The 26,835-nt window shown below is 39.6% G+C and overlaps 1 protein-coding gene across 8 annotated transcripts in view; it reads left to right on the forward strand.

The window, feature by feature from the left end:
* The window catches only part of CHD7 (chromodomain helicase DNA binding protein 7), a 197,471-nt gene that overhangs the window by 144,064 nt on the left and 26,572 nt on the right, over positions 1 to 26,835 (forward strand). For all 8 annotated transcript variants that reach the window (XM_077166842.1, XM_077166843.1, XM_077166841.1 and 5 more), the window contains 12 exons: positions 4,586 to 4,700; positions 7,869 to 7,952; positions 9,376 to 9,513; positions 9,610 to 9,731; positions 10,094 to 10,337; positions 11,521 to 11,697; positions 16,032 to 16,175; positions 17,359 to 17,614; positions 23,959 to 24,169; positions 24,715 to 24,910; positions 25,206 to 25,373; positions 25,603 to 25,782. In XM_077166842.1, the coding sequence (XP_077022957.1) occupies positions 4,586 to 4,700; positions 7,869 to 7,952; positions 9,376 to 9,513; positions 9,610 to 9,731; positions 10,094 to 10,337; positions 11,521 to 11,697; positions 16,032 to 16,175; positions 17,359 to 17,614; positions 23,959 to 24,169; positions 24,715 to 24,910; positions 25,206 to 25,373; positions 25,603 to 25,782 (2,035 nt within the window). The remainder of the gene's footprint in view (positions 1 to 4,585; positions 4,701 to 7,868; positions 7,953 to 9,375; positions 9,514 to 9,609; positions 9,732 to 10,093; positions 10,338 to 11,520; positions 11,698 to 16,031; positions 16,176 to 17,358; positions 17,615 to 23,958; positions 24,170 to 24,714; positions 24,911 to 25,205; positions 25,374 to 25,602; positions 25,783 to 26,835) is intronic.

The following is a 26,835-nucleotide window of genomic DNA, read 5'->3' on the forward strand; positions in this document are numbered from 1 at the left end:
CACATTTTCTTTTCTTTTTTTTTTAAATCATGTCCATCAGTGTAATTTTAATTGACATTTCTTGTTATGAGTGAGGTAGAACTTTTTTCATGAATAGCTCTTTTTATAACTTTTTTAAAATCACTTATTCATGTCTTTTGTCACTTTTCCTATTATGCATCCCTGAGTTCTTCATATCTTAGGAATATTAATCCTTTATCTGTGCTTATTGTTGCAAATGTTTCCCAGTTTCAGTTGTTTTTTGACTTTATTTATGGTGCTTACTGCATTGTAAAAGTTTTTCAAATATTTTGTGTAGTTAGATTTATTAATCTTTTATTGCATCTGGCCTTTGAGTCACAGTTAGAAAGCCTTTCTCTAAACTCAGGATAAAGTCCATGTGTTCTTCTACTTCTTTTGTATGGTCTTATTTTTAACATTTAGTTGCCTTATCCATTTGACGTTTATTCTTGTATATGGTATAAAGTCTGGATATAACTTCATTCTTTTCCAAGTGCGTACCAGTTATTACAAAGCCATCATTTAAAATTCCGTGTTTGCCCCAGTGATTTGCGATGCAATCTTTATCATATACTGAAGCTACGTATTGATTTGAAGCTATATCTGTACTTTATTCTAACCCTTTGATTTATCTATTCACAAGCCAGAAGCACATTCATTTACTTAAAGAGGCTTTATTGTTTATTTTACTCTCTGGTTTATCTAATTTCCCCTAATAGTTTTCTTTTTTAAATGTTTTCCTGGCTGTGCCTACATATTTATTTTTCTTTGTGTTTTTTGTTGTTGTTGTTTTCTCATGGGCAGACACCAGGAATTGAACCCGGGTCTCTGGCATGGCAGGCGAGAACTCTGCCTACTGAGCCACCGTGGCCTGCCTCCTACATATTTATTTTTATATATGAAGTTCAACATTAACTTGTGTAGCTTCATGAAAACACTTGTTTCTATTTGAGTTGTGTCAAATTTATAAATTCATAACTTATGATGTTTGATATCCAAAGACAAGGGAGGTCTTTCCATTTGTTCAAGTCTCCTTTTGTGTCTTTTTGAGTGCTTTAAATATTTCCTTATATAAGTTTACACACTTCCTATTAAATTGATTTAAGGAGGATGCGGAGAAAGAGGCACACTTATCCACTGTTGGTGGGAATGTCAAATGGTGCAACCACTGTGGAAGGCAGTTTGGCGGTTCCTCAAAAAGCTGAATATAGAATTGCCATACGACCCAGCAATACCATTGCTGGGTATCTGCTCAAAGGAATTAAGGGCAAAGACACAAACGGACATTTGCACACCAATGTTTATAGCAGTGTTATTTACAATTGCAAAGAGATGGAAACAGCCAAAATGTCCATCAACAGAAGAATGGCTAAACAAACTGTGGTATATACATACGATGGAATATTATGCAGCTTTAAGACAGGATAAACTTATGAAGCATGTAATAACATGGATGGACCTAGAGAACATTATGCTGAGTGAGTCCAGCCAAAAACTAAAGGACAAATACTGTATGGTCCCACTGATGTGAACCGACATTCGAGAATAAACTTGGAATATGTCATTGGTAACAGAGTCCAGCAGGAGTTAGAAACAGGGTAAGATAATGGGTAATTGGAGCTGAAGGGATACAGACTGTGCAACAGGACTAGATACAAAAACTCAAAAATGGACAGCACAATAATACCTAATTGTAAAGTAATCATGTTAAAACACTGAATGAAGCTGCATCTGAGCTATAGGTTTTTTTGTTTGTTTGTTTGTTTGTTTTTACTATTATTATTACTTTTATTTCTTTTCTCTATATTAACATTCTATATCTTTTTCTGTTGTGTTGCTAGTTCTTCTAAACCGATGCAAATGTACTAAGAAATGATGATCATGCATCTATGTGATGATGTTAAGAATTACTGATTGCATATGTAGAATGGTATGATTTCTAAATGTTGAGTTAATTTCTATTTTTCTGTTAATTAATAAAATAATAATAATTTTAAATTGATTTAAGTATTTATTTTTTTTGGAATTGTAAATGAGATTTCCTCTATGTTCTAATACTTATTGTTTATGTGAATGAAGGCTTATTGATTTCTGTATGTTAGTGTTATATCCCACTATATTACTGAACGCAGGGGAGAAAGAACTCAGCCTGCTGAGCCACCGTGGCCCGCCCATTCAATTAGTTTTCTAATTGATTCTCCTGGGTTTTCCAGGCACATATTGTATTGTATGCAAATAGAGGTAGTTTTACTCCTTATTTTGCAATTATTATGCCTCTTATTGATTTATCTTGCCTACTTGCATTGGCCAATACCTCAGATACAGTAGTGAGAGATAGTGAGCTCCTCACCTTGTTTCTGATTCTAACGGAAAAGCCAGTGGTAATTTCCTATTTAGTAAGATTCTGGCTATAGTAGTAAGATCTACATATTTTATTATGTTAATAAAGTACCTATTAATTCCTATTTTTTTTTAAATCCAGAGTTGGTCTTTAATTTTGCCAAGGGCTTTTTCAACATCTTTGAAGATAATTTCATGATTTTTTTCCCATTAGATTTCTTCATATTGTGTATCTTAAAAAAGGATTTCGTAAGTTTGAACCAATCTTGCATTCCTGGAATAAATCCGACTTGGTTATGATGTATTATTTCCTTAATGTGCTATGGAATTATGTTTGCTAATATTTTACTTAGAATGTTGCATTGATATGCAGAAGTGATATAGTCTAATTTTCTTTCTTTCTATTTGTATTGTCTTTGTCAGGATTCGTATAAATTGTATAATTATTTCATAAAGAGAAATTGTTTTAAAATGAAATTTTATTTTCCAAAGTGACCATAAACTGCGTAATATGTAGGGACTATTTCTTATTAACGTCATAATATTTTTGTTACAGTTTACTACTTCATAACGTTATTCTTACATTTTTGTGCTAGTCTTTTTCTCCCTTTAATTATCTACTAAGGCATCGCAGCCCACCTTTGACCCCTTTTCTTATCCTTCCTCTTCCTCCTGAAAAAGCTTTCAAGGTGGGTTATTATGAGGGAGTCACTGATGGAAAAAATGTAGAGTCACTATGAAAATTTCTACCTCATTTAGGAAGTAGGACCGGGGCTAGACCCACTTCTTAAGTGCCTGTCTCTGGTCCATGGCCATACTGGTGGTGCTTGAAAAGCGTCTGCACCTCAGCCAAGATGAGAGGACTGATTGCATATGTGCCATTTTACAACCAAATAATTAGGAGACTCCATAGGCTATTTTTATAATATTTGCTTCTGATTATGACAATATTATATATTATTTATTGGGAAATTTGGAAGATAAAAGTAAAAAAGTAAAACACTGACACTCTTAGCATCCAGAAATGATCATTACCATTTTGATGCATCTTCATCTGGTCTGTTGTGTGTGTACAGGGTCTAAAGCAATTCATGTCTGTATATGGCAAATGTATTTACAGTCCTTTTCTCCTTCAGCCAATTGCTGAAGAACTAAATCAGGCCTACCTTTGAATATGCATGGTAGACATCATGCAAATATAAATTACAAGATACTCAATATCATAAACATTTTCCATATCACATTTTTGGAAGTTTTTAATAATGGTTATATAATTTCTAAGAGCAATATTCTCTTGATTTTGCAATAGGTACATCTTCAAGTATCTCATTTATTTTTATTGCCATCAATAGAAAGAGAAGTAATAGACGATTGAGGGTATAGGAGGTAGGAAAGGATTATGGTACAAAAGAATATAGAAATACCAAACAAAAGAATGTCAAAGTTTCCATAAAGCATTAACTACACACCTGTGAGCCTTGGGAAGGAAGAAGGGGGAATGGGGCAGGTTCAGGTTAAGACTAGGGGGAATACAACATGGGCCCAGACCAGACTGGCAGTGAATCTGAAGAGGAGGGGACTTGCAAGGACAGGGTAAATGTTAGGTAGTTAACGAATTCACCAGGGATCATTTCAGAGCCCTTAGAAGAACTTGGAGAGCAGGAACTGAAGGAGCCCATGGGGGACCTGGGTTCAGGGTGTGGTTAGTGGCTCTTTCCTCCCCAGTTGATCTAGTAGGACTAAGTTGGGTTTACCTTTGGGTTCAGTTTGATGAACCTTATATGGATCGAGGGCATACTACACCCCATATCTCCAAAGAAACTGCTGTTTAATTTTGAATTTTTTTTAACTCGATAAAAATCTCTTATTTCTCAATTAATGATAAAAGGCTCAAAATATAAATTCATAATTAGGGCCACCCTGTAGTGCTAATTGTTTTGTATTGAAGTATAATCAATTCACTAATGAAAATGGGCTGTTATTAGATCCTTTTCTGTTTGTTTGTTTTTTTAATGGGTGGGCGAGCTGGAGGCTTAGGATACAAGGCAAATTTTAGACACTGTTATTGATTTTCTTTTCTTATTCCCAAATATTAGTGGTTATGTTTAGCTTCCACGACTAAATTAAACAGTTTATTTTGTTAATGATGATTTGTTTGGTTGATTTTTTTAAATAATAAGAGACATCTGTAAGAAGAGATTAATTATTTTCAGCATGTTTCAAGGATATTATTTTATTCTTTTAGCTCTTACCTTCATTGTCAGTGGGCATCTGTAGAAGATTTGGAGAAGGATAAGAGAATTCAGCAAAAGATTAAACGATTTAAGGCAAAGCAGGGCCAGAACAAATTCCTTTCAGAGGTATGAAGTGCTTGGTTGATTTTGTAAAGTATGTACTTTATATTAAAATGTTCTGAATTTTTAATTTTAATTCAGCAAATTAAGAAAAACTAGTTTGTCTCATTTGGTGCTGTTTCTTGCATATTGGTAACTGGTTATTGCTAAAAAAATTTGTAAACAGGAAATTTCTCATTCTTCCTGTTGCTTTAGTCTAGAAGATACTTGTTCTTATGATATTGTGTAGAAATAGCGGTGATGGTGTGATTAAAATCTTATAAAGTACTGTCAGCAGACTGTGAAAAAAAATGAGATAAAAGCTCTATTGAGATTTAGCAAGTTAAAAACTACATTAAATATTAAGATTATTGATGAAAGATTGAACTTTTACTGGGGAAGTTATATGGCACATTTCTTTCATTTAAATCAGGGCCTGGTAGTAGAGTTCACTAGTCTCATTTCCACAAATGAGGTATAGGGGTGTTATGATATCTTTGCCCATTCCCCTTAATTCTGGATTATCAGCTATAGTAGAAAGGCAGAAAACCTAGGACAGGGAAGGAAATCTGCATTTGTAAGAAGTGTCGGGTTCCCCTCCACCATAGTCAGTTACATTGAAAAGAAAACACTTCTCACAAAATCTTTGGGCTTACCAATTTGATTTCATGTATAGCCTCAAGTAGCTAAGAAAAAAGCAAAAATATGTCACAACTGAAAGATTCAACTGGCTGATTTGTTCGCATCCCTCTTCCTAGAAGGGTTAATTTAAAAAGAATGTAAACTGTGAAGAAGTGTGAAATGTGAAGCAACACAATGCCTGCTTAACAACCTATTCACACCCCTACCCCTTTTTGGAGATGAAAAGGGTTGGGCAGGAGAGTGTTCAGTACTTTTATGCCATAAAATCCTGATACTCTCAGGTGGAAAGTGTCTGTTCTCCTGAAATCTGGCTTCTGCGATCCCAGGAGGCAGACAGTAAAGTCTGTATGAGATGGGAATCAGATTGTTGTTCTCTCACTGGACATATATTTGCATCACAGCCCGTTATTCTGAGTGCTGAGCAGGAGTTACCACTGAAGGGAATGGAATTAGTCGAATGTGACTCACTTCTTACATCTGGGGGAATATTAATGTGATTCTCTATTTGAAAGGGCTGTTTCTAGGAAGATACTATGAATTTCTGTTTTCCTTGCCCTTTTTAATGAAACTCAAGATACACTTTTATGACTTCAGGCAAGTTGAAATCATTACCTTCCTTTTAGAAAGAACTGCAGGCTGTGCTTTGCTGGCTTTTTACGTGGAAAAGGAAAGAGCACAATGGTAGCTGCCATCCCAAATAGCAGACTCTGTTTCCTCTAGTCAGATGTACTTTAGGGGATATATAGCCTGTTTGGTCTCACTCTGTGAGTCACCTTTACCAAGGTTATATTGCTGGTAACTTGGCAATTAGAAATCTGAAGTTCTGCCCTGAATGGAAATAGCTTAAGCTCAAGTCTGAAAAGGTGGCCCATTAGTTAGCAGAGGACAGCATCCCCCTTTCTCCCTCTCTCTTTTACATACACATATCCCTGCTTGTATCCCATAGATATATCTTCAGGAATTCCATGGTTCTACTGTTGGGGTTTTCAGTTATGACTGCTTTTACATTCACCTTAGCTTCCCTTCTAAGGCTGCTACAACTAAAATCTCAATTGGAAAAAGATCATTAGAGACTACAAATTTTATCACATGCCTGCTGGCAATAAGATTTACTCAGCTAAAGGGTAGAGTGTGTAAGAAAAGTTAAGGATTTTAATTCACTGACTATGAAAGCATTTGTGGAACAAACTGTCCTAAAGAGACTTTTGCATTCAAAACCTAGTTCCTGGGAAATTTTAATGTGTAAGCTATAAATGAATAATAAATGCATATCATGTACCTAAATCTAGAAGCTTTTGACAAGGCTGATTTATTAATGTATTAATATTTTGTGTTATTTGAGTAGTGGATATTTTGCCTTACTAATCACCTCTATGGGAAAGCCTGAGGTTTTTGTATTTCTGCTTTTTTTTTCATAACTCACATTTAAAAGCATCCAAACCGGGCATAAGTGAGCATGGTAGTCCAAAGACTGTTTGTAATTCTTGAGCAGACTGATTGAGCAACCCAACTAAAAATGAGGTCTCAGTGACTTCTAATAGATTTTCCATAGTGTTTTATTTAATAGAGTTAGATTGTCGGTAAATTCATCAATAGAAACATTTAGTAATAGGTTTTTTGTTTCTTAACATCTGAAAACTTAATCTGACCCTGACTTCTTTAAAGTTTATGATTTGGTCTGTAACTTCCCTTTGAGCCTTACCCTTTCTCTTGTATGTGGTAACTTTCCCAGCAGGCAGTATTACTTGACTTTTAAAAGATGAATTAACATCAGTGTATTAAAAATAATCATGTTAATAATCAGTGACCCAAATATTTAAGCCTCATGTCTGTACTCTTCTTTTTTTTACATGGGCAGGCACTGGGAATCGAACCCAGGTCCTTTGGCATGGCAGACAAGCATTCTTACCTGCTGAGCCACTGTGGCCTGCTCTCGTGTCTTTACTCTTAATACTTTTACACAAACACCTCATGTTCAGTACAGATAAGGTGTTACAATGCTTGGGTACTGAGAGGCCATCACTCTAAGTGAGGTACCCATATTGATTTGGCAGAGCAGACCAAATGCAAAACATGAAATCCGCTGGTCTCAGTGTTTTTAGCTGTTAAATAACATTCTGTCAGCGGTGCTGTATGGCATCCAACGTGTCCAACCGTGATGAGGTCTCTGCAGCCCTTGGTATGCCCGACCCGGTTCTTTACACAAGCCGGAGTTTCAGAAATGCTAGATGTATTGCCGGCCATACTTCTTTTGGATTGCTCATTAGCGAATTGTAATTTCACACTTCATTTAAAATATTCCTAAACATTCTCTCACAGTAAAAGGTTTCACACAGTAATTAAAAGACCCAGTTGACAAAGGCTGAGAAGTCTGATTTCCTCACGGGGAATGGTTTTGTTCAATTGTAGCATTTCAATTAACGTATTAGAATTTGCCCAGTGTAAGTTTTGGATTGCCATGACCCAAAATATTCGCGCCCGGTGAAAAGTGAAATAGTGTCCACTCTCAGGAAGTAAATAAGCATTTTAACTTTTCCCTCCCCTTTGGTGCAGATTGAGGATGAGCTTTTCAATCCAGATTATGTGGAGGTTGACCGGATAATGGACTTTGTCCGTAGCACAGATGACCGGGGAGAGGTAACAGAAGCTGATTCCTTCGTGTTGTGGGTGGGGCGTGTGTGCGCTCTCGGGAAATGGAGTGTGGAAGCCTCAACCCAGGCAGATTGGGTCATGGCCCCTTGGTCTAAATTTAACCCATGCTTACTCACTTAACCATTAGTTTTATGATTTGATAATGGTGCCAAATGTATTTCATGATCAGCTTGAGGCCTTTTTAAAAAAATCAGTATGACACCAAGTACATCAACATTTTGCACAACCCAGAATGTGATCAATAAAGAATTCAATACCTTTTGCTGCACATCTGATTTTCCTTATGATTGTCTTTGTAGCCGAATGGAGTTAAATATTAGACAGCATAGGACATCGTTAGTGAAATGGATTGGCTAAGTTTAACATGGTCCACAGAGGACAATATAAAATATTTCTCTTTATGCCACCCCAGTCTTGGCCCTCTTTGTGCTTCGCAGCCTCCCTCCCTCACTTCCACTCTGAAATTGTAAAGGAGGTTTGACAGGGAAGAAAAAGGAAGGAGAAGTCCACTGGCTTCCCAAGCATCGTGTCTCAGCAATGACGTGCCCACCCTGAGTTCTGTCATTCCCAGCTCCTTCGTGTAACCTGGGCTTTATATGGAAAGTGTTTGGATTTTGGAAGCTCAACTGGCAATTCCAGTGAGGCTCTGTAAATAACTCCCATTTTACTCCAAATTCAGCACCCTGAAGCTCCATGATGTTTCAGAGACCACATCTGTGATGTGATGTTTACTCGTCTAGTTTTGCTTAGATTTAGAAGAAATTTGCTTCTTGGCATATTTACAGAGTACAGCTTAAGTTTTTTAACATCACACAACCTTCTGGTCCTAAAATGAAGGTCAGCAAATGAGGGTAGTTTTTAGAGGAAGACAAAGGAATTGTGTTGATCTGCACAACCCCAAATATTTTGCCCTTCAGTCTTTTGGAGCTCAGATATTTTTAAATGATTGGATACAGATAGTAGCTCTCTCTTTAGGGAAAAAGCAGAGAGCCTGATAAAGTTAAGCCTATTTTTCATTCTTGTAGAAACCAGCTAATTATGTAAAACGTAAATAGGCTAAGGCAATTTGCTATATAAGCCTGAGTCAGGCACCTGATGAATGATTTGCTCATGGAAGAATAAGGCTCAAATTAAGCTCTATCACTGCTGGCCGCTTCTTCATCCTTTTTGGCTTTTGTACATTGTTTGCCAGTGGTTTTGATTAAAATGAATTCATTTTGATAATACTCAGTAACACAGTTTCCAGTTTTGATTTGAGACTATGACCAGAGACAGCTGTTTAGTGGTCATAATTTTGAAACTTCTGCCAACTCGCCCTTGCGGTTCCTGGACTCCTGTAGATTGATCGTGAAGGGAGATAGACGCTTTTCCTTAGAACCCCATTCTGACTTGTTTAACCCTGGCGCAGCCTGTGACGCACTACCTGGTGAAGTGGTGCTCGCTCCCGTACGAGGACAGCACGTGGGAGCGCCGGCAGGACATCGACCAGGCCAAGATTGACGAGTTCGAGAAACTCATGTCCAGGGAGCCGGAAACAGAGCGCGTGGTAAGGGCTGGCTCACGGCAGAGGATTTAATTTGAAAATAGCAAGGCGGTGCAGTCCCTGAGAAACCACTAATGGGATTTACTATATTTGAAACAGGAGCGACCTCCTGCTGATGATTGGAAGAAATCGGAGAGTTCCAGGGAGTATAAAAACAATAACAAACTCAGGGAATACCAGTTGGAGGGAGTAAACTGGCTACTTTTCAATTGGTACAACATGTACGTAAAGCAGTTTTTTCATTGCTTTATAAGTGTCTGTCATGCTTTTCCTTTGTAGTTAGTAGTTAAAATACCAGTTAATCAGAAAGAACTCAAGTAATATTTTAAATAGATCAAGACTTGGAAATATGCTTAATGTTTATTTAGTCAACAAATATTAGTACAGAGATTGACAAAAGTAAGTAGAAATAATTTTCATTACTTAGAGAATTTGGTATGAAAACGTATTTTATTGACTCTAAGAACATGTGAAGCCGCAGGGATGTGCCTTTGTGATAGTAATAGTTTATAGTTTGTGAAAAGGCTGCAACACTTAATACCTTTACTCGTTAAGCTTTTCTCTCTCTGTTTCCCTCCCACAGGCGAAACTGCATTTTAGCAGATGAAATGGGTTTGGGAAAAACTATCCAGTCCATTACATTTCTCTATGAGATATATTTGCAAGGAATCCATGGCCCTTTTTTAGTGATTGCCCCGTTGTCCACGATCCCCAACTGGGAGAGGGAATTCCGTACCTGGACGGAGCTGAACGTGGTGGTGTACCACGGGAGCCAGGCGAGTCGGCGGACCATCCAGGTGTATGAAATGTACTTCAAAGACCCGCAGGTCAGTGGCGCCAGTGCCGTTCCTGCTGCGAACTGTATTCATTGTGAGGAGGTGGAAGGTCAAATGGTAAAATGGCCTCAGTGACGGGTGGGGAAAGGTCTGCATTTTACTAAAATGAGAAATTTGCTTGAAATTTCATATCCAATTTATGTTTATATTATTCTCCTAGATCTTATGAATACAGCTTTTTTTTTTTTTTTTTACAGCTTTGGTCATTCTGCTAGTAGAAGGAGCAAAATTTTTCACCTTGCATGATGACCGAAAATCCATTTAGTGTATTGATATGCTAATTGTTTTTCTTTTGCCAGTCTACAAGAAAGTTAAATTAAAAATCATGATGTTAAATGTGAATAGAAAGAATATTCTATTATACTATTACTAGAAGTGAAAAGTATTAGACATGTAAAAAGTCCTTGAAATATACAATACATTGGATAGCATACATTCAAAGCGAGGATTTTAGACCTGGCCTCTCAGGAGCAATTGCTGTAATTGTTTACTTGTTCTACTTAACTGTCTGCAACTATTCTATGATACTGACAGCGAGTATCATTATCAATGACATGATAAAGAAGAAAGAATAATCTGTGCTAAAAACAGTTTAAGCGATAGGTGACAAATAGAGGTCCCCTAATTGGAAATGGGAATGAGTTTTATTTTGTATGCTTCTTTGTTATAAATGTAAAATTTGCCCAACAATTAAATAATTGAAGGATAAAAAATATGGAAATCTATTTTTGTGTTTAGATTTGGGAGATATAAGTACTAGCTTAGGTGAATTTATTTTTTTTTCATTTTAGAATTTTAAAGAAGGTTTTGAGAGTAAAAAGTTGAAAAGTAAAAAAGTTTTAAGAAGTTTGTAAATTTTTAAAAACTTAGCTTAGTACCTAAGCTTTGGCCTTTGGCCTTCTGCAGTCTTCATAGAGTGGGACCAGTGTGGACATTCTGAGTGACATTTAACTGCATGCGATCTGTGGGGAAATTGGATTGGAAATTTTGTTAACCATTTTCAAGCTTCCTTGAAAAAACCTCCAAAATACTTTGAAAACAGAACATGAGCATTTCCCTACAATAAAGAGGTCCCCATGGGGATAAATATTTATGCTTTATGATTTTTTTCTCCACCCTCAAAGTTCTAATGTACTCTTTTATGCTTAATAATAACTCAGATTTGTTCTTGTAGGGTCGCGTGATAAAGGGGTCCTATAAGTTTCATGCCATCATCACTACCTTTGAGATGATCTTGACCGATTGTCCTGAGCTGCGGAACATTCCTTGGCGCTGTGTGGTCATCGATGAAGCCCACAGGCTGAAGAATAGGAACTGCAAGCTCTTGGAAGGACTCAAGATGATGGACTTGGTCAGTGGTCAGCTTGGGGAGCCCATTGAACCCAAGTAGAATGGTTATTGTCTTGAGATTCCTGTGGCTGTGAATGTACTGACGCTGGTGAAGGGTCCTAGTGAAGCCTACCAAATGCTGCCATAGGTCCTCCTGAGCTTTCCCTCACTGGAAGAGAGCTGGTTTCTTCCCAGTTCTTTCTCTGCTGGTATCTTTGCTACAGTCATGCACAGCAGAGTTTAGTCCATTTATTTCTAGTGAAGGGCATTTCAAGTATTTGCTTTTCCTTTTTGGTTATAAATGGGCCAAGCTTTACCTTAGTGATGAAAACCCACCTGTGTTCCTAGGCTTGTAGGCTTGGGCACCCTGTGGGCAGTAGGACTTGTAGGTGCTAGTTGTCAGTGAGTTGGGTAGAATATCTGAGATGAGTGCAGTTCACACAGCCACTTAGAACTTTGGAGCATTACAAGATCTGAACTTGATCTGGAGTTTTAGACCCCACCTATCCCATGCTCTTGCAGGTCTTCTTGATATTTGTTTAGATTTCTCCCAGTAAGAGTATCATGGGATAGCAAATTGTGTAAGTAGTGGAATTTGGCTGTTTTTCTACTACTCACTGCTGTGTGTGTGAGTTCCAAATGCAATTACTACATGACTGCAGTCGTTCCTCTTTCTACCTTTTAGTTTGCAAGTGGGTTAGGATAATTTGTTTTTCATTTTTAATGTAGATTTTGAAGGCTATTTTATTGTCATTTAGCATGGCTTGAGTTATTTGGTGAATTTCAAAAAAGTGCAAAATGATTTCTTTAAAATCCCTTTAACATTGACCTTTGTGGATTGATTTGACCTCCTGTTAATTGAAAACCTGAGATGGGAAGGGAAGGGATATTCTATATTTTCAGGCAGCATAAATTTCTTTTACTGAAGGCTGGTACTACCAAAAAGAACACCTGAAAGCTTTCCTTTGCAGCAGTTTCTTTTAAATGACTTTTTAAATTCTTAAACTAAGGGGATTGGATTAGTCAGCCATCCTTTCAATTAAAAACAACCAAACAAAATCTAGTTTTGTTTAAACAAAATCTAATTCTGCCCAAATTATCCTTTTAGGATGGGATTTCCCATTTTTCTTCCACATTAGTTGTTTGTCATTAAAGCAATCCTAATTAGGACCATTTTCGAACTATTTTTATTATTTGGTGACCAATCCACCAAACAACCTAGAACACTTAGAAACTGTGTCTAGTCTTGAAGACATGGATAAGCTTATGGAAAAAGAACATCTGAAGGCTGTCGTGGGCCCTCCAGGTGGTACTTGAGCACCGAATTGCATTCACCCTGTATTTGCAAGCAAACACTTAGGCTCTTGAAATAACCCCGTCTCCCGAGCGGAGTGACCGTTTTCATAGTGGTCCACATACGCGCTTCCCTCCATTTGTGAGTGCAAATTAATTTAACTCTGTCAGCCGCATGCAAATCTAATTGTCTTTGGGAGACACCAAGGGATTTTCTATTAATACTCAGATCTCACGAATAGATTAGAATCTATTTTCCAAATCTGTTGCTACATATGCCGGAGTTCCTTAACCTCTTCCTCATAATGGCACACATGGAGACTGATAACACGTGTGTATCATACTCAGGTAAATGGACAGGGCTGCCCTCTGCAGAGGTCACCAGTCCTGGGGAGCCTAGGGACCAGAGCCCTGCCAACTCCCCAAGGACTTGGCCCACCTCTGCTTCCCTGTCGGCTCCTGCCCGGGAAACTCTGATTAGCAAATCAACAAAAGATTTGGTTTTTGTGATGACTAAGAACCTTTGTCTCTGAAGAGATGTTTTCAAGGTAGAAAACGTTCTCAGCATTCAGATTTGGAATATAATTGTATGTCATGTCCAGTTCTGAACAGGGCTCATTGTCTGTTCTCTAAATCCTTACTTAAAGTAAATACCATGATAACGTATACATTTGCCATTGTTTACTCTTCATTCCCAGAATAAGTCGCAGTCAAATTAATGAGTAATGACTCTACCTGACTGCAGAGCAGGTTGTAGTGGATGGTCATCTCCTGAACCAGACTGAGTTATGATGAAAATGTGCTTCATGATAATTATCTTAATGTGCATTCTCGGGAAAGGAAGGCCAATGAGTGTCTTCACCCTCCTCCTCAACAAAGGAGGAGATGTTGAGGGCCATTGCCAGGTCTTCCCAGGCCTCCCTAGAAACTCTGGAAAGCAAAGAGCTCCCCTTGCCCCTCACTGTTGAGGAGGGAAATCCTGGGAGGTATAGTAGGTCTTCACTGATTCTGCTATCCCACCTATCATTGAGGAGGCCCCACACAAATTAGAGTCCGCTGAAATGAAATTAAATGGAGCTGTTTGCAACGGTCAGTTTTAACAGTAGTGAGATTATTAACCGTAAGCCTTATTTTCTACTTTAACCATTTGATGTTCAGGAGAACGGACACCTACAGCTAATGAAACTATTTCAGAAAGTGATTACGCCTTCCAGTAGGTTGAAAAGCAATATTCTGACTATCTTTAACTTGAAGTCTGACAATATTTTGTTGCCAAGCAGAGAGTACATGCTCAGTAAATCTTAGATGAATGACATAATTAAGGACATGCCAATTTTCTTAATATCTACTCTGTCTTATCTATCAGAGCTGAAAAGAAGGGTACCATCTTCAAGCCAAAGGCATATCTGCTGGCACAGCTGAGCTTGGAGGCGATATGCTCAGCAGCCTAAGTCTCTTCCACTTTGTGCTCCTGTGTGAACTAATCGCATATTAGCTGATCTTTATCCACTTACCACTTGAAACCTGGTTTTATTCACCTACTCCGTGCAACTGTATATAAGAGTCATCTTTGTCATCACTTGTGTAACGACCGCTTAAACAGCCCTCCAGGGGAGGTACCTAACTAAAGGAGTTCCTTGCCTTCAGCTAAATGTGTTTATTTTGTAATAAATAAAAACTTAGAAGGCTTTTTTTTTCCCTGAAGTATCTGGTAAAGGTTCAGGTTTTAAATTTAATACAGTAGTGAAGATATAAAAATGACTGGAAGACCGTATTTAATATCAGCTCCTCCACTGAACTAATCCTTTTCATGTGTGAAACAGTGATGGTGCTAAAAACAAAAAAATGCCTGGATAAAGTTACTTAGATCTTGAGTCTCTCTGTGATGGTGGCTGTGTTTCACACTAGCAGAGTTATACAAGGAGAGAATCTTATTGATTTGCAGACTCCTTACTCTATGAATTTAACGAGTCTGAAAATGAGGGTGATCCACGTGTCTTCCTGAGTCAAAGATGTTGTCATCCAAAGGGTTTGAGAAAAGGGGGAATAAAAGTGTATTGAACTGCTTCAACTCCTTTTCAAAGAGCTGCATAGATAAGACAGAGTAGATATTAAGAAAATTGGCATGTCCTTAATTATGTCATTCATCTAAGATTTACTGAGCATATACTCTCTGCTTGGCAACAAAATATTGTCAGACTTCAAGTTAAAGATAGTCAGAATATTGCTTTTCAACCTACTGGAAGGCGTAATCACTTTCCGAAATAGTTTCATTAGCTGTAGGTGTCAGTTCTCCTGAACATCAAATGGTTAAAGTAGAAAATAAGGCTTACGGTTAATAATCTCACTATTGTTAAAACTGACCGTTGCAAACAGCTCCTCTGGTGGGGGGAAGGACAGGGCTGCAACTGCATAAGGAAAGGTGGGGGAAGAGCACTACACAGGAAGAATTAATTTAGAAAAATACCTAATTTGGTACAAAGAAACAAAGTTAGAAAAAGCATCTGATTTTTTTTTAAGTGATCATGGTATTTAAAACCACACTGACCTCTTTGCTAGTTTGAGACTTTTGCAGAACAAAATCATTTTTCATATGCTGCCACATGTAGAAGAGCTTTTGTCTCCAAAGTGAGTCATGCAGGAAGCAGATGGAGCAGTGAGGGCACTGTCGATGTGAAGATCAGAAAGACGCAAATGAGTCTTGCCCAGGGATTTGGGGAGAAACTTGTCTTCATTGGGGAAAAGCCCTGAGACGTAAAGGACTTAGGAAACTGGATGCTAAAATATTGACCTCATGACCCCAGGAAGAAACAAAATGGCCAGACACATTTCAGGAGTCTGGGGAGCTCTAGAGAGGCTCTTTGTGTATCTGTTTATCTCAGTCACGGGCCCTGTTTTTCTTGTGTGTCCACCATATTCCTAATACCTGTTCTTTGCATAAGGTGGGTGCTGAATTAACAGCGACAAATAGATGTGGAACATGGATATCAAGAGGGGGGCTTTGGTTCTAAGGAATGGGTTTTCGTTCCAGTCTGGTGAGTTGCCTTCCTTGTATTGTCCTAGGAGCACAAAGTGCTGCTGACGGGGACCCCCTTGCAGAACACAGTGGAAGAACTCTTCAGCTTGCTTCACTTCTTGGAGCCAAGTCGCTTCCCTTCAGAGACCACCTTTATGCAAGAATTTGGTGACCTGAAAACAGAAGAGCAGGTACTTAGCACGCCAGCTTTGTAGTTTAGACGTATGTTAGAAGATTAACCCATGATATGGCAGAATAGTCATATTTAGCTATTTTAGAAGGTAAATTACATCACACTTTCTTCCCCCACCTAGTAAATGGGGTACAGTGAGCCTTATATGTCCTTTCTTATATATTCTAAGTCATCATTATGAAGGCTTTTTGTTCATTGTTTGGTTTATCCGTCCATCCTAATGAAGGGCTGTTGTGATTTGTAGAGAGATTACATACCCTTTCGTGTGATTTTCGGAGGCTGCTGTGCTCCTCGGCTTGGGTTTCCGCTGGGTATTCTTTCAGGGATAGTCTCAGAAGCTGCTGAAGCTGTTTGCCTCCTGGGGTTTCACAGTTCCAATCTTATTTCTGAACTACATCTACGTGGTCACATTGCTTGCTTCTGAGCGTGTATCTTTTCATTCTAGAAATAGGGGTCATAACTGCCACACAGGAGTTCTGTGAGACGTAAACCATGGTCTTGTACTAAAAGTGGTCGCTGTTGTTATCTACTGTGAGAGTTACGCATGGGCATTCATTACCCGTATGTGCTGAATTTAAAATAAATATGGAAAAGTGCTTGAAATCCTGCTCTTGCATACATGCCACCCTCTCCCAACCTAGAGTCTAAAACCTCTTAGCATAGCTCAAAGTGAAGTCTGTTTTGATTTGTTTGTTTTGCTTTTCTAAAATAAGAACGACATCCTACAGCCAACCAACAGAAAAGAGAACCAGGGAGAAGTACCTCTGCTTGCTCATCTGTGCAGGGACAGCTGACCCTGGCCCGCTCCCTTTTTCTAGAAAGAAGAACCAAAACAGAGCCCTCCCATAGCATTGTCTTTTCCCTCTTCCTCATCAGCCCTATGGCTTCGGACAAAAAAAAGAAGGGGAAGCAAAGTGGGCATGTTGTGTTATTTTCTGCTGCATACTTTACAAGCCGTTTGGCTGTTTGGGTGTAGAGATGAAGTCAACCTGACATTGAGTCATTCATTTCATGCATTTCTGCTATGAAAGCTGAAAGATTAGTGTCTTCGTACCCTACTGGATTTTGAAATATGAACACGAACAGTAAACAAATAAGATAATCCAGATTTTTCACATTAGAACATGTCTTAACCTGCAAGCGAATCATGATACTAGTATTTACTTAAGGTCCTTTTTTAGGTGCAAAAACTTCAGGCTATTCTCAAGCCAATGATGCTGAGACGTCTCAAGGAGGATGTAGAAAAGAACTTGGCCCCCAAAGAAGAAACTATTATTGAAGTTGAGCTAACAAACATTCAGAAGAAATATTACCGAGCCATCCTTGAGAAGAATTTTACATTTCTTTCCAAAGGTGGTGGTCAAGCTAACGTCCCTAACCTTTTAAACACTATGATGGAATTACGAAAGTGCTGCAATCATCCATACCTTATCAATGGTAAGCCCACTTTTAAACTTGTTTTAAATGAATGTCAGAGCACTAGAACCCCTCCCCTTCCCCCAGACTGAGACTTTTATGGTCTCTGTTGAGGTGTGGGGTTTGCCAGGTTTCTGGTCCTCCTGAGGTTGCAAAGACTGATGACCATTTCTTGTCCCACTTGACCCCTGAAGCCGAATCTCACCTTGCCTTTCTCCTCCCTCCCTCCCTCTTACCCCCTTGAAAGGGGACTTCAGTTCTCCTTGGTTAGAAATCTTCAGAAGTGCTAACAGTTAAAGAGAAATTAGTCCTTGACTGAGGTTTTCCTGTGTGTGCACGCATGTGTGTGTATTTAAATCAGAGCGTGTGTTTAAATCAGAGCAGTTGGGAGGAACTCTCATGTAGGAAGGCAGCTGTGTGAGGTCTTTGATAGAGAAAATATCCTCTTATTTCCCTCGGTCCTAGGTCCTCTAACAACTGTTCCCTGAGAATGAGATTACCGTAAAACTTTGATGGTAGTCTATCCCAGTTATAGAGGACTAGTTTATGGATCGTCTGCTTTCCTAACTTAATTTTTTTTTCTAATATTTTTATTGAGACATCTTCACACACATACATTCCAGATGTGGTGTACAATCAGTGGCTCACAATATCATCACATACTTGTGATCACCACCATCATTTTTTAGAACACTTATATCACTCCAGAAAAAGAAATAAAAAGAAAACACTCATATATACCATATCCCTTACCCCTCCCTCTCATTGACCACTAGTATTTCCATCTACCCAATTTATTTTACCCTTTGTCTCCCCTATTATTCATTTATTTTTTATCCATATTTTTTTACTTATCTGTCCATACCCTGGATAAAAGAAGCATTAAGACACAAGGTTTTCACAATTACACAGTCCTATTGTAAACATTATATAATCATCTTCAAGTATCAAGGCTACTGGAATGCAGCTCAACAGTTTCAAGTGCTTCCCTCCACTCACTCTGATATACCATAAACTAAAAAGGGATTTCTATATAATGCATAAGAATAACCCCCAGGATAACTTCTCAACTCTGCTTAAAATCTCTCAGCCATTGAATTTATTTTTTCCTCATTTCTCTCTTCCCTGTTTTGGTCAAGAAGGCTTTCTCAGTTCTTTAAGGCTGGGTGCCAGCTCATCCCAGGATTTTTGTCCCACGTTGCCAGGGAGATTTACACCCCTGGAAGTCATGTCCCGTGTAGGAGAGAGGAAGTGAGTTCACCTGCCAAGTTGTCTTAGAGAGAGAGGCCACATCTGAACAACAAAAGAGGTTCTCTGGGGGTGATTCTTAGGTCTACTTTTAAGTAGGCTTTGCGGGAATAAGTTTCATAGGGGTGAACCCCAAGATCAAGGGCACAGCCTATTGATTTGATTGTCCCCACTGCTTACAAGAATATCACAAATTCTCCAGATGGGGAAGTTGAAAATTTCTTCCTTTCTTTCCAGCTCCCCAAGGGGACTTTGCAAACACTCCTTTATTAACTGCCCAAATTACTCTGGGATATATTGGGGCATCACATTAACCTGAACAAGCCCACAGAATCTCATGTCCTATTCAAGATTCCATGTACTTATGGTGTTCAACTAAACTGACCATGCAAGCCTAACTTAATTTTTAATATTACATAACTGTGGGTTATGGGTATGGATAATAATCTCTGTTATTTATTTTCAAAAACTGCTAATGAGATCAGTATTTCATGCTTGTTATGTGTCAGATTATCTGCAGAATACAAAGCTAAGCAAGAAGGAAGCTTTCCCCTCTGCAAGCGTACAGTTTAGCCAGGGAACTGGAGAATAGGAAGGCCTTTAAAAAGAGATGGCATTTGAGACGAGACTTAGGGTAGGAAGAATTTTGCCAGGCAGGCTTAGAAAAAGAAAGTCACTTAGGTCAAAGTAATAACACCAACAAAGAGAGGGAGACAGGCAAACAAAGGGGAACTTGCCCAAAGTATTTGTCAACTGTGGGAAAAGAAAAAGAGTTAGACAAGTTGGGACCCACTGTGGAAGACCTTAAGTGTTAGACTAAGACTTTTGACTAGTCAAAATTAAGCAGTGGAGAACCCTTGCTAGCTTCTGAGCTAAGAAATGATGGGAAATGTGATTCAGGATGATTAGTCAGACCACATTGTATAAAACAGATGGGAGACTGGCAAGCAGAAAGACCAGGTAGGAGGCACTGCTGTAGTGTAGTCCAGGCTTGAGTTAGTACAAGTTAAATAAAGGTGTTGGAAGTCAGAATTGGGATATTTGTGTGCAGTAATAATTGGCCAACGGGCAAAGTGGTCCCTGCCAGTCAGACAGTCTCATAGCACAGAACTTGAGGATGTTGCTGTGGTGTGGTATCCGTGGATTTCTTTTGAATTTTGTGGTTTTTTGACTTTTTCTTCTAAACGGGTATCTTCCATAGTAATTCAGTGTTTAGTAGGTCAGTCCATTCTAGAGCTAGGAGATGGAATTGGGACTTGGGATGATTACGCACGTGTGTATGCACACACACACACACACACACACATTTTTGCATTTAATATCTGTTTATAAAAAGAAAACAAATAATAGTAGTCTCTGAGGGGAAAGCAAAGAAAGGGAGACACTGACAAAAGGGCATGAACGCTGCCAGCAGGATATGTGTGAAAGGAGAGATGGCAGTGTCTCTTGGCTATCTATTCCCAGTTCCTTCCAGCGTCTTTTGTTTGGTTGCATGAGAATTCCATGCACTGAGCATTGCAGGGTCGCCCCTACTTCCAAACCAAGCCGGTGGATCACTTTCGCGCCCATAGCTCAGCAGCCTATGGCTCCCTGGTTCTTTAGGAGTCACTCAGGACTCATGAAGGCTTGGTGTCTGTGGAGGTTGTTCTTATTTATCACATCTTTATGTCAGCATTTCTGTCATTGATTATGAAATGTCTGTTAAGTACCTGTTTAAATTATGCCTTTATGTTGGGACGTTATTGTTAAAAAAAAAAAATATGAGCACACATACACATGCATGTGCATTAAGCACACGTCTGCCCAGCCGTGTACATAGATATCGTGTCCGTTTTCATCCACAGTCTGGAGAGAAGGTATCCTGAGACAGTGCCAATTCCACAAGCCTTTGTTGTGCAGCCACAAGGGAAGTCTTTAATTTTGGAGGCTAAAATTAAAATTTGTATTGATTGTGGCAGAGTAAAGCCACCCCAATCAAAATACAGTTCAACTCAGCAAAGCACAACATTTCTGTAATTGTGAAAAATAGCAGCAGCTATCTGCCCAAGTAGAGAATGGCAGCATAAGCAAAACAGAAGGGGAATATCTAGAAGTGACAAGTAGAATACAAGCTGTACATGAATGAGAAATCTTTTTACTGCAAGTTAATATTTCTGGTAAGTTACTTGAACCGTCTCAGGCACATTATAAGTTCTTGATACATCTTAGTAGTTGTTTTTTTTTCTGTTAAAAATTAAGTAACTTGGTAACAAACAAGAGCTGCTATTATTGGCCCAAGCTTTATTAGAAGAAAATGTTGAACTTTAGGTTCCCTAATGTGAGGGTGAGACTAAGGTTGAAAACGGGTAAAATTCCCCCATTGATTAGGTTCACCGCAGTTTTTGTCAGGGGGCAGGAGGAGTGTGGGGAACAGTGGACAAAAAGAAAATACAAACAAGATGTGCACAATGGAACAAATTTCAAAGAGAAAATAGAAACTTATTTTTTTTCTGATACTATTTTGTTCTGACAAATATCTTCTTGCTTGTCGGTGGCTAACGAAGCCAGGTTTCATCGCTGCTACTGCCCTTCCCACAATCATCTGCTGGATGGAAAGGCTTTCCAAGTTCCGAGCAATTGCATGCTGCTTTCAGCTGGTCTTTGATGCACGCACATACAAACACAGACACTTTTAAAAATGGAATGCCAGCACTACTTCCATGTAAGCAGGAGCCAAAAAGACATTTGGGCTTATTAGAACCCATTTCCAGTTAGTTTTCTGATGGCTCTTTACAAGTTTAACATCAAGCAAATCTTTAATTTGAAAGTTTGATTGTGACATCTAGAAATTGCCCTCGTCCCCAAAACCTCATCTACCCCATCCCACCCTCACAATTTAGCCATGATAAATACTCGGCTAAAAGACTCATATAGAAAACATGTTTGCTGGTAATATTTTTAAAGATAAGGTAAACTGTTGCTTTAAGAAACAGGATTCATAACAAGAATTAGAGTGGATTAATTCAGTCGTAGCTTCTTTTCTCAGTTAAGAAGATATTTTTATTTCCTTTTGACTATTTTTTGTGAGAACTTATTGGTAGCATCAGGAAGGCAGGATATTTACTCTTCTTTTCTCTGAATAGATTTAAAATGTAAAGAAATAGACTTACATTGCTCTGTTAATTTGACTGAATTATTTATTTTTTCAGATGTCTAACTTTGAAACTTATTTTTTGCTAAAATTGTTCAAACATATCTGATTTTTATTTTAAGGCAGTTATTTCATCTTTGAGAAATATAGTTTTCTGATGGCTTTTTGTAAGTTTCACCTTTGAGAAGTATCCATTGACCATTAGTTTGGTTAAAACTGCTGAAACACTCTATTTTATTTTCATTGTGTATTACGATCTTAACATAGATGAAAGTAATTACTTGAATATTATAAGAGTAAAATCTTATCTATCTATGAATTGCTAAGACCTTATAATCTATTTTATGGAACTCATTTTCTGCCAATACCTAATTTACTATATCGATTTAGACCCGTCCCACCTGCCTCCCACAAGCCGTCTTGCCCTGAACCTAGAACCTGAATTCCTGAACTTCTTGCTTTGAAAAATAAAGCCCTTTGTGCAAGAACATTCTTTCAGATGCCCTCAACAGACAGCCTTTTGTTCTTTGCATTTTCCTATAAAACCTCTTTTTACTCTTCCCTTAAGGACAAATTCTGAATATTCCCCGTCCAGTCACATGGTGAAGGGAGTGAGGGACCGTGCCCCGTGGGGCTGGACCTCTCCTCTCCTGCCGGCCCCTCTCACAGGCGTCACCATGCGCTTTGGGGACAGCACCAAGTGACTTGAATCTCTTCTCAGTAAGAGTCTTGGTTGGCTAATTATTCACAAGCTCTGTTTCTGCATCTGACCATATCATGCTAAATTATTTTCTGCAATACGGAAGCAGGAGTGCCCTTTTACCCCGGCGGAGGTGCTGTCCGCCTGCTGGTGGCCTCGCTGACCTGCCTCTGACAGAAGCCCCTGTGAGGTTGGTGGGTCTCCGTCTTGTGCACAGTCAGTTCCCAGTGGTGGGAAGAGCCACTTTAAGTTGCTGGCACAGGCACAGTTTAAGACTGGGAAAGGACCCCCTCAGATGGGTTTGTTAGTGTGTATTTCTAAAGGATAGGGGACTGCATCACCCAGCCTCGGGAAGCTCCCTGCAGAGCTGGGAGGAGGCCAGGCCAAGCTTCCTAATTCCAACTCAGCCACCTACATCCTCAGAGACAGCTCACCTGCTGCTCCCTGGGCAGGTTTGGGGGCAAGCGGTGAGGGCTTCCTCGTTCTCTAGAGGCATTATCTCTAGTACATCAAGTCTTTGAGCAAGCAAAAATATAGATGAGGCCATGGGAGAAGGAGGTTTAAGTGTAGAAGTCTTACATGAAACGCTCAGAAGTTGTTTTTTTTTTTAAGCTTTAGAAATTCAAGATAGAACTTTTGTATCTTTGAAAATTATCAAATGGGAATGGGTGTGGAGGGAGATGAGAGATTACCATAAAAGATGCATGTCTAAGTCCAATGCTCCCCCCCAACCCCAATCTCCAAAGATTATCCTGAAAAGAGAATTTCCCTTTGTTTCCATCCTTTGGGCCGTATTAACGTGCAGTTATATACCCAAATACTGCCCCGGCACTCTAATTGTTAGAATCCTATTGCTTTGTTTCTTAGTTTCAGAACAGATTTTGTTGTTTGTATTTATATTCATCTAGTAAACAGCTCTTCATTTCTTTTAACAATTTAGGTTCCAATTTTTCTGTAGGTATCTAGCCCTTGGCTTGTTTCTGCCACTTCTGGCTTGACAGTCTGTTGTTGAAATTCAGTTTTTACAGACAGCAAACATTTGTTTGTTGGAAAATGCGATATTCCCCCTAACTGCCTAAATGTGTTGTGCTTAAAACTTTGATCCCCTTTGTACTTTTATGGGTTTTTTTGCAGACCTAACTTTGGGCGAGTGGTTGGATTCCCATTCGTCCTCACGCGTGTGTGCTTCGGGCCCCTGCAGGTTGCAGTGGTTTTGAAAGCGTGCTCGTTGTTTTTGGTAATAAAAACCTTTTACAGTATTCGCATTATGCTGTCCAATCTCTGCAGGTGCTGAAGAGAAAATTTTGGAAGAGTTTAAAGAAACACACAATGCAGAGTCTCCAGATTTTCAGCTCCAGGCAATGATCCAGGCTGCTGGCAAGCTAGTGCTGATTGACAAGCTGCTGCCAAAGCTGAAGGCTGGTGGCCACAGGGTGCTTATCTTTTCCCAGATGGTGCGCTGCCTGGACATACTGGAAGACTACCTCATTCAGAGACGGTGAGGGCCGCTGCGTCCCGAGAATGAAAGGGAAATAAAAAATTAGCTTGAGCCAGGGCTCCAAGGAGCTCACCTCAAAGCGACATTTTGGATGAAGTGGATGGAATAGGGGAAATGTGTAGCATCTCTTTAGAAAACACTCTAGATGTATGTGACAATTATTTTATACAGTGACTGCAAGAGGACACTGCATAGTTTTGTTTGTGCCCCCCGCCTACCCCCTCCCCACCCCTGTTGCTTTCATTTGATTGCAGGGCGAATAGCTTCCGCCTAAAATTGAAATTGTGATTTTACAGTTGAAGGTGTCAGCTATTTTTAGAGTTTAGGTATTTCACTGGAGAGGAAGTAAAATAAAATTTAGTCTTTGGACGTTCAATCAACTGCATGAAAAACTACAGCAAACCCTATCTGTGCTGAAATTATTTCTGATAAATCATGCCATTCTGTTAAAAAAAAAGCTCGTATTACATTTTCCTAAAAACACAAAAGTGACAAGCATATCACAGCAGTTTGTCAAGATCGTTGTTAACACTGGTATTTTCTAGGTACCCGTATGAAAGAATCGATGGCCGAGTAAGAGGCAACCTCCGCCAGGCAGCTATCGACCGCTTCTCCAAGCCCGACTCCGATAGGTTTGTTTTCCTCCTGTGTACAAGAGCAGGAGGTTTAGGCATTAATCTCACTGCTGCTGATACCTGCATCATCTTTGATTCAGACTGGAATCCCCAAAATGACCTCCAGGTAAGCAAGCGAGGAAATCTTGCTGATGCTTTTTTCCTCCCCCCAAGTCACTGTATTATGATGGAGAATCCCCCATTCTAAACAATAAATTAAAGTTGGGTAGTTATTCAGGCAGTGCCCATGATTCATGGCAAACAAACCAACCGACAATCAATTTATTAATAATGGAAAATATAATTTCTTGGTATGTTAATACTCTTCCAAATGCACCTGTATCCATTGGAACATGTGCCCTTACAACTGACAATTGAGTCTTTTCTTTCTTTGACAGTCATTCATTTCCTCCTTCTTCCAGGCTCAGGCTAGATGTCACAGAATAGGACAGAGCAAATCTGTGAAAATCTACAGGCTGATTACAAGAAACTCTTATGAGAGAGAAATGTTCGACAAGGCTAGTTTGAAGCTTGGTCTGGATAAAGCTGTCCTGCAGTCCATGAGTGGGAGAGAAAATGCTGCCAATGGGGTAAAACAGAACTTCCAGAAACAATTCATTTAGTCTGCTTCCTTACTTAGCCAATATTAAGAAATTATTCAGCATCCTATTTTCGTTTGACCTCAATATTTTAAGCATGTTTTGTCACATTTTCCTTGTTATAATTCAGGTTTCCTCTCTCTGAGAAATATGAAGTGTGTGTTCAGTCTGCACATGTTCCTATTCTAAAGGAACTAATTTAAACATTTCTCAAAATCAGGTCCAACAGCTTTCCAAGAAAGAAATAGAGGACCTTCTCCGGAAAGGGGCCTACGGCGCACTCATGGATGAGGAGGATGAAGGGTCTAAGTTCTGTGAAGAAGACATTGACCAGATTCTCCTCCGGCGAACCCACACCATCACCATCGAGTCTGAGGGCAAAGGGTCCACGTTTGCCAAGGTGCGGCCCCATTGGAAGGACCAGGTCTTACCCTGGAGGCATAGCAGGCAAAGCCGCTGGGAAGAGGCCCGCACGTCAGCATCACGGATTATAAATTAATTCTTAACTCCCTGTGGAACCCCCAGCTCATCAGCACCCTCTGTGCTTTGGGTTCTCCCCTGTGTCCGTGGCACCATGTTGTCCTTGGACTTCTGTTCTTCTGTGTTGTCCTTGGACTTCTGTGTTGTCCTTGGACTTCTATAGGCTTCTGTTCTCTGTTCTTTTCACCCTGCTCATCCCCGGTGCTCCCTGCCACCCCAGCCTGTCTCACTTCCTCCGAGACCTTGCTCCATCATCCGCTCCCTTTCTCCTAAGAGTCTGGTTCCTGGAACAGCCTAACAGGAGCCATCACATCCTATCTTTAAACAGCCTCCAGCCTGTTTCTCCCAGCCCAAAGTCTTTTCCTAATAGCTGGAGTCCACGCATGCATCCTCTGCACCAGCTGTCCCCAGGGCCTCCCTTTCTTTTACACTTCAGCTCCAACCTTGCCCCGCCTGCCCACCTCCCTGGCAGAACTTCTCTAGCATGGCCACGCTGAGTTCCCATCCTTACCCCGAGAGCCCCTCCGAGGCTTGACCTGCACAGGGCTCCCCACATCCACACTGAGGTCCGTGCCACACTTAGTTATTTAATAGCTTTACAGAAATGTGACTTATGTACCGTAAAGTGCACCTGTTTAAGTGTCAGTTCAAAGATTATCAACATTATTTCCAGAGCTGTGCAACCGTCACACAAGCTAAAAGCTTTAAGCACTTCCATCACCCCGAATATCCCTCCTGCCTGGAAGCAGTCACTCTCCAGTCCTGGCACCCACTAAGTCCACTGGCTGGGCCTGTGGTTTTGCCTGTCTGGACATTCCATATAAATGAGATCGTACGATATGTGGCCTTTTGTCTGGCTTCTGTCATTTAGCTTAGTATTTTTGAGGTTCACCCATGTTGTAGCACGCATCAGTAGCCTGTTCCTTTTTATTGCCGAACAGTAGTCCATTGTCTGCATATGCCACATTTGACA

Source organism: Tamandua tetradactyla, chromosome 6 (genome assembly GCF_023851605.1).
Source record: "Tamandua tetradactyla isolate mTamTet1 chromosome 6, mTamTet1.pri, whole genome shotgun sequence".
Lineage (NCBI taxonomy): Eukaryota > Metazoa > Chordata > Mammalia > Pilosa > Myrmecophagidae > Tamandua > Tamandua tetradactyla.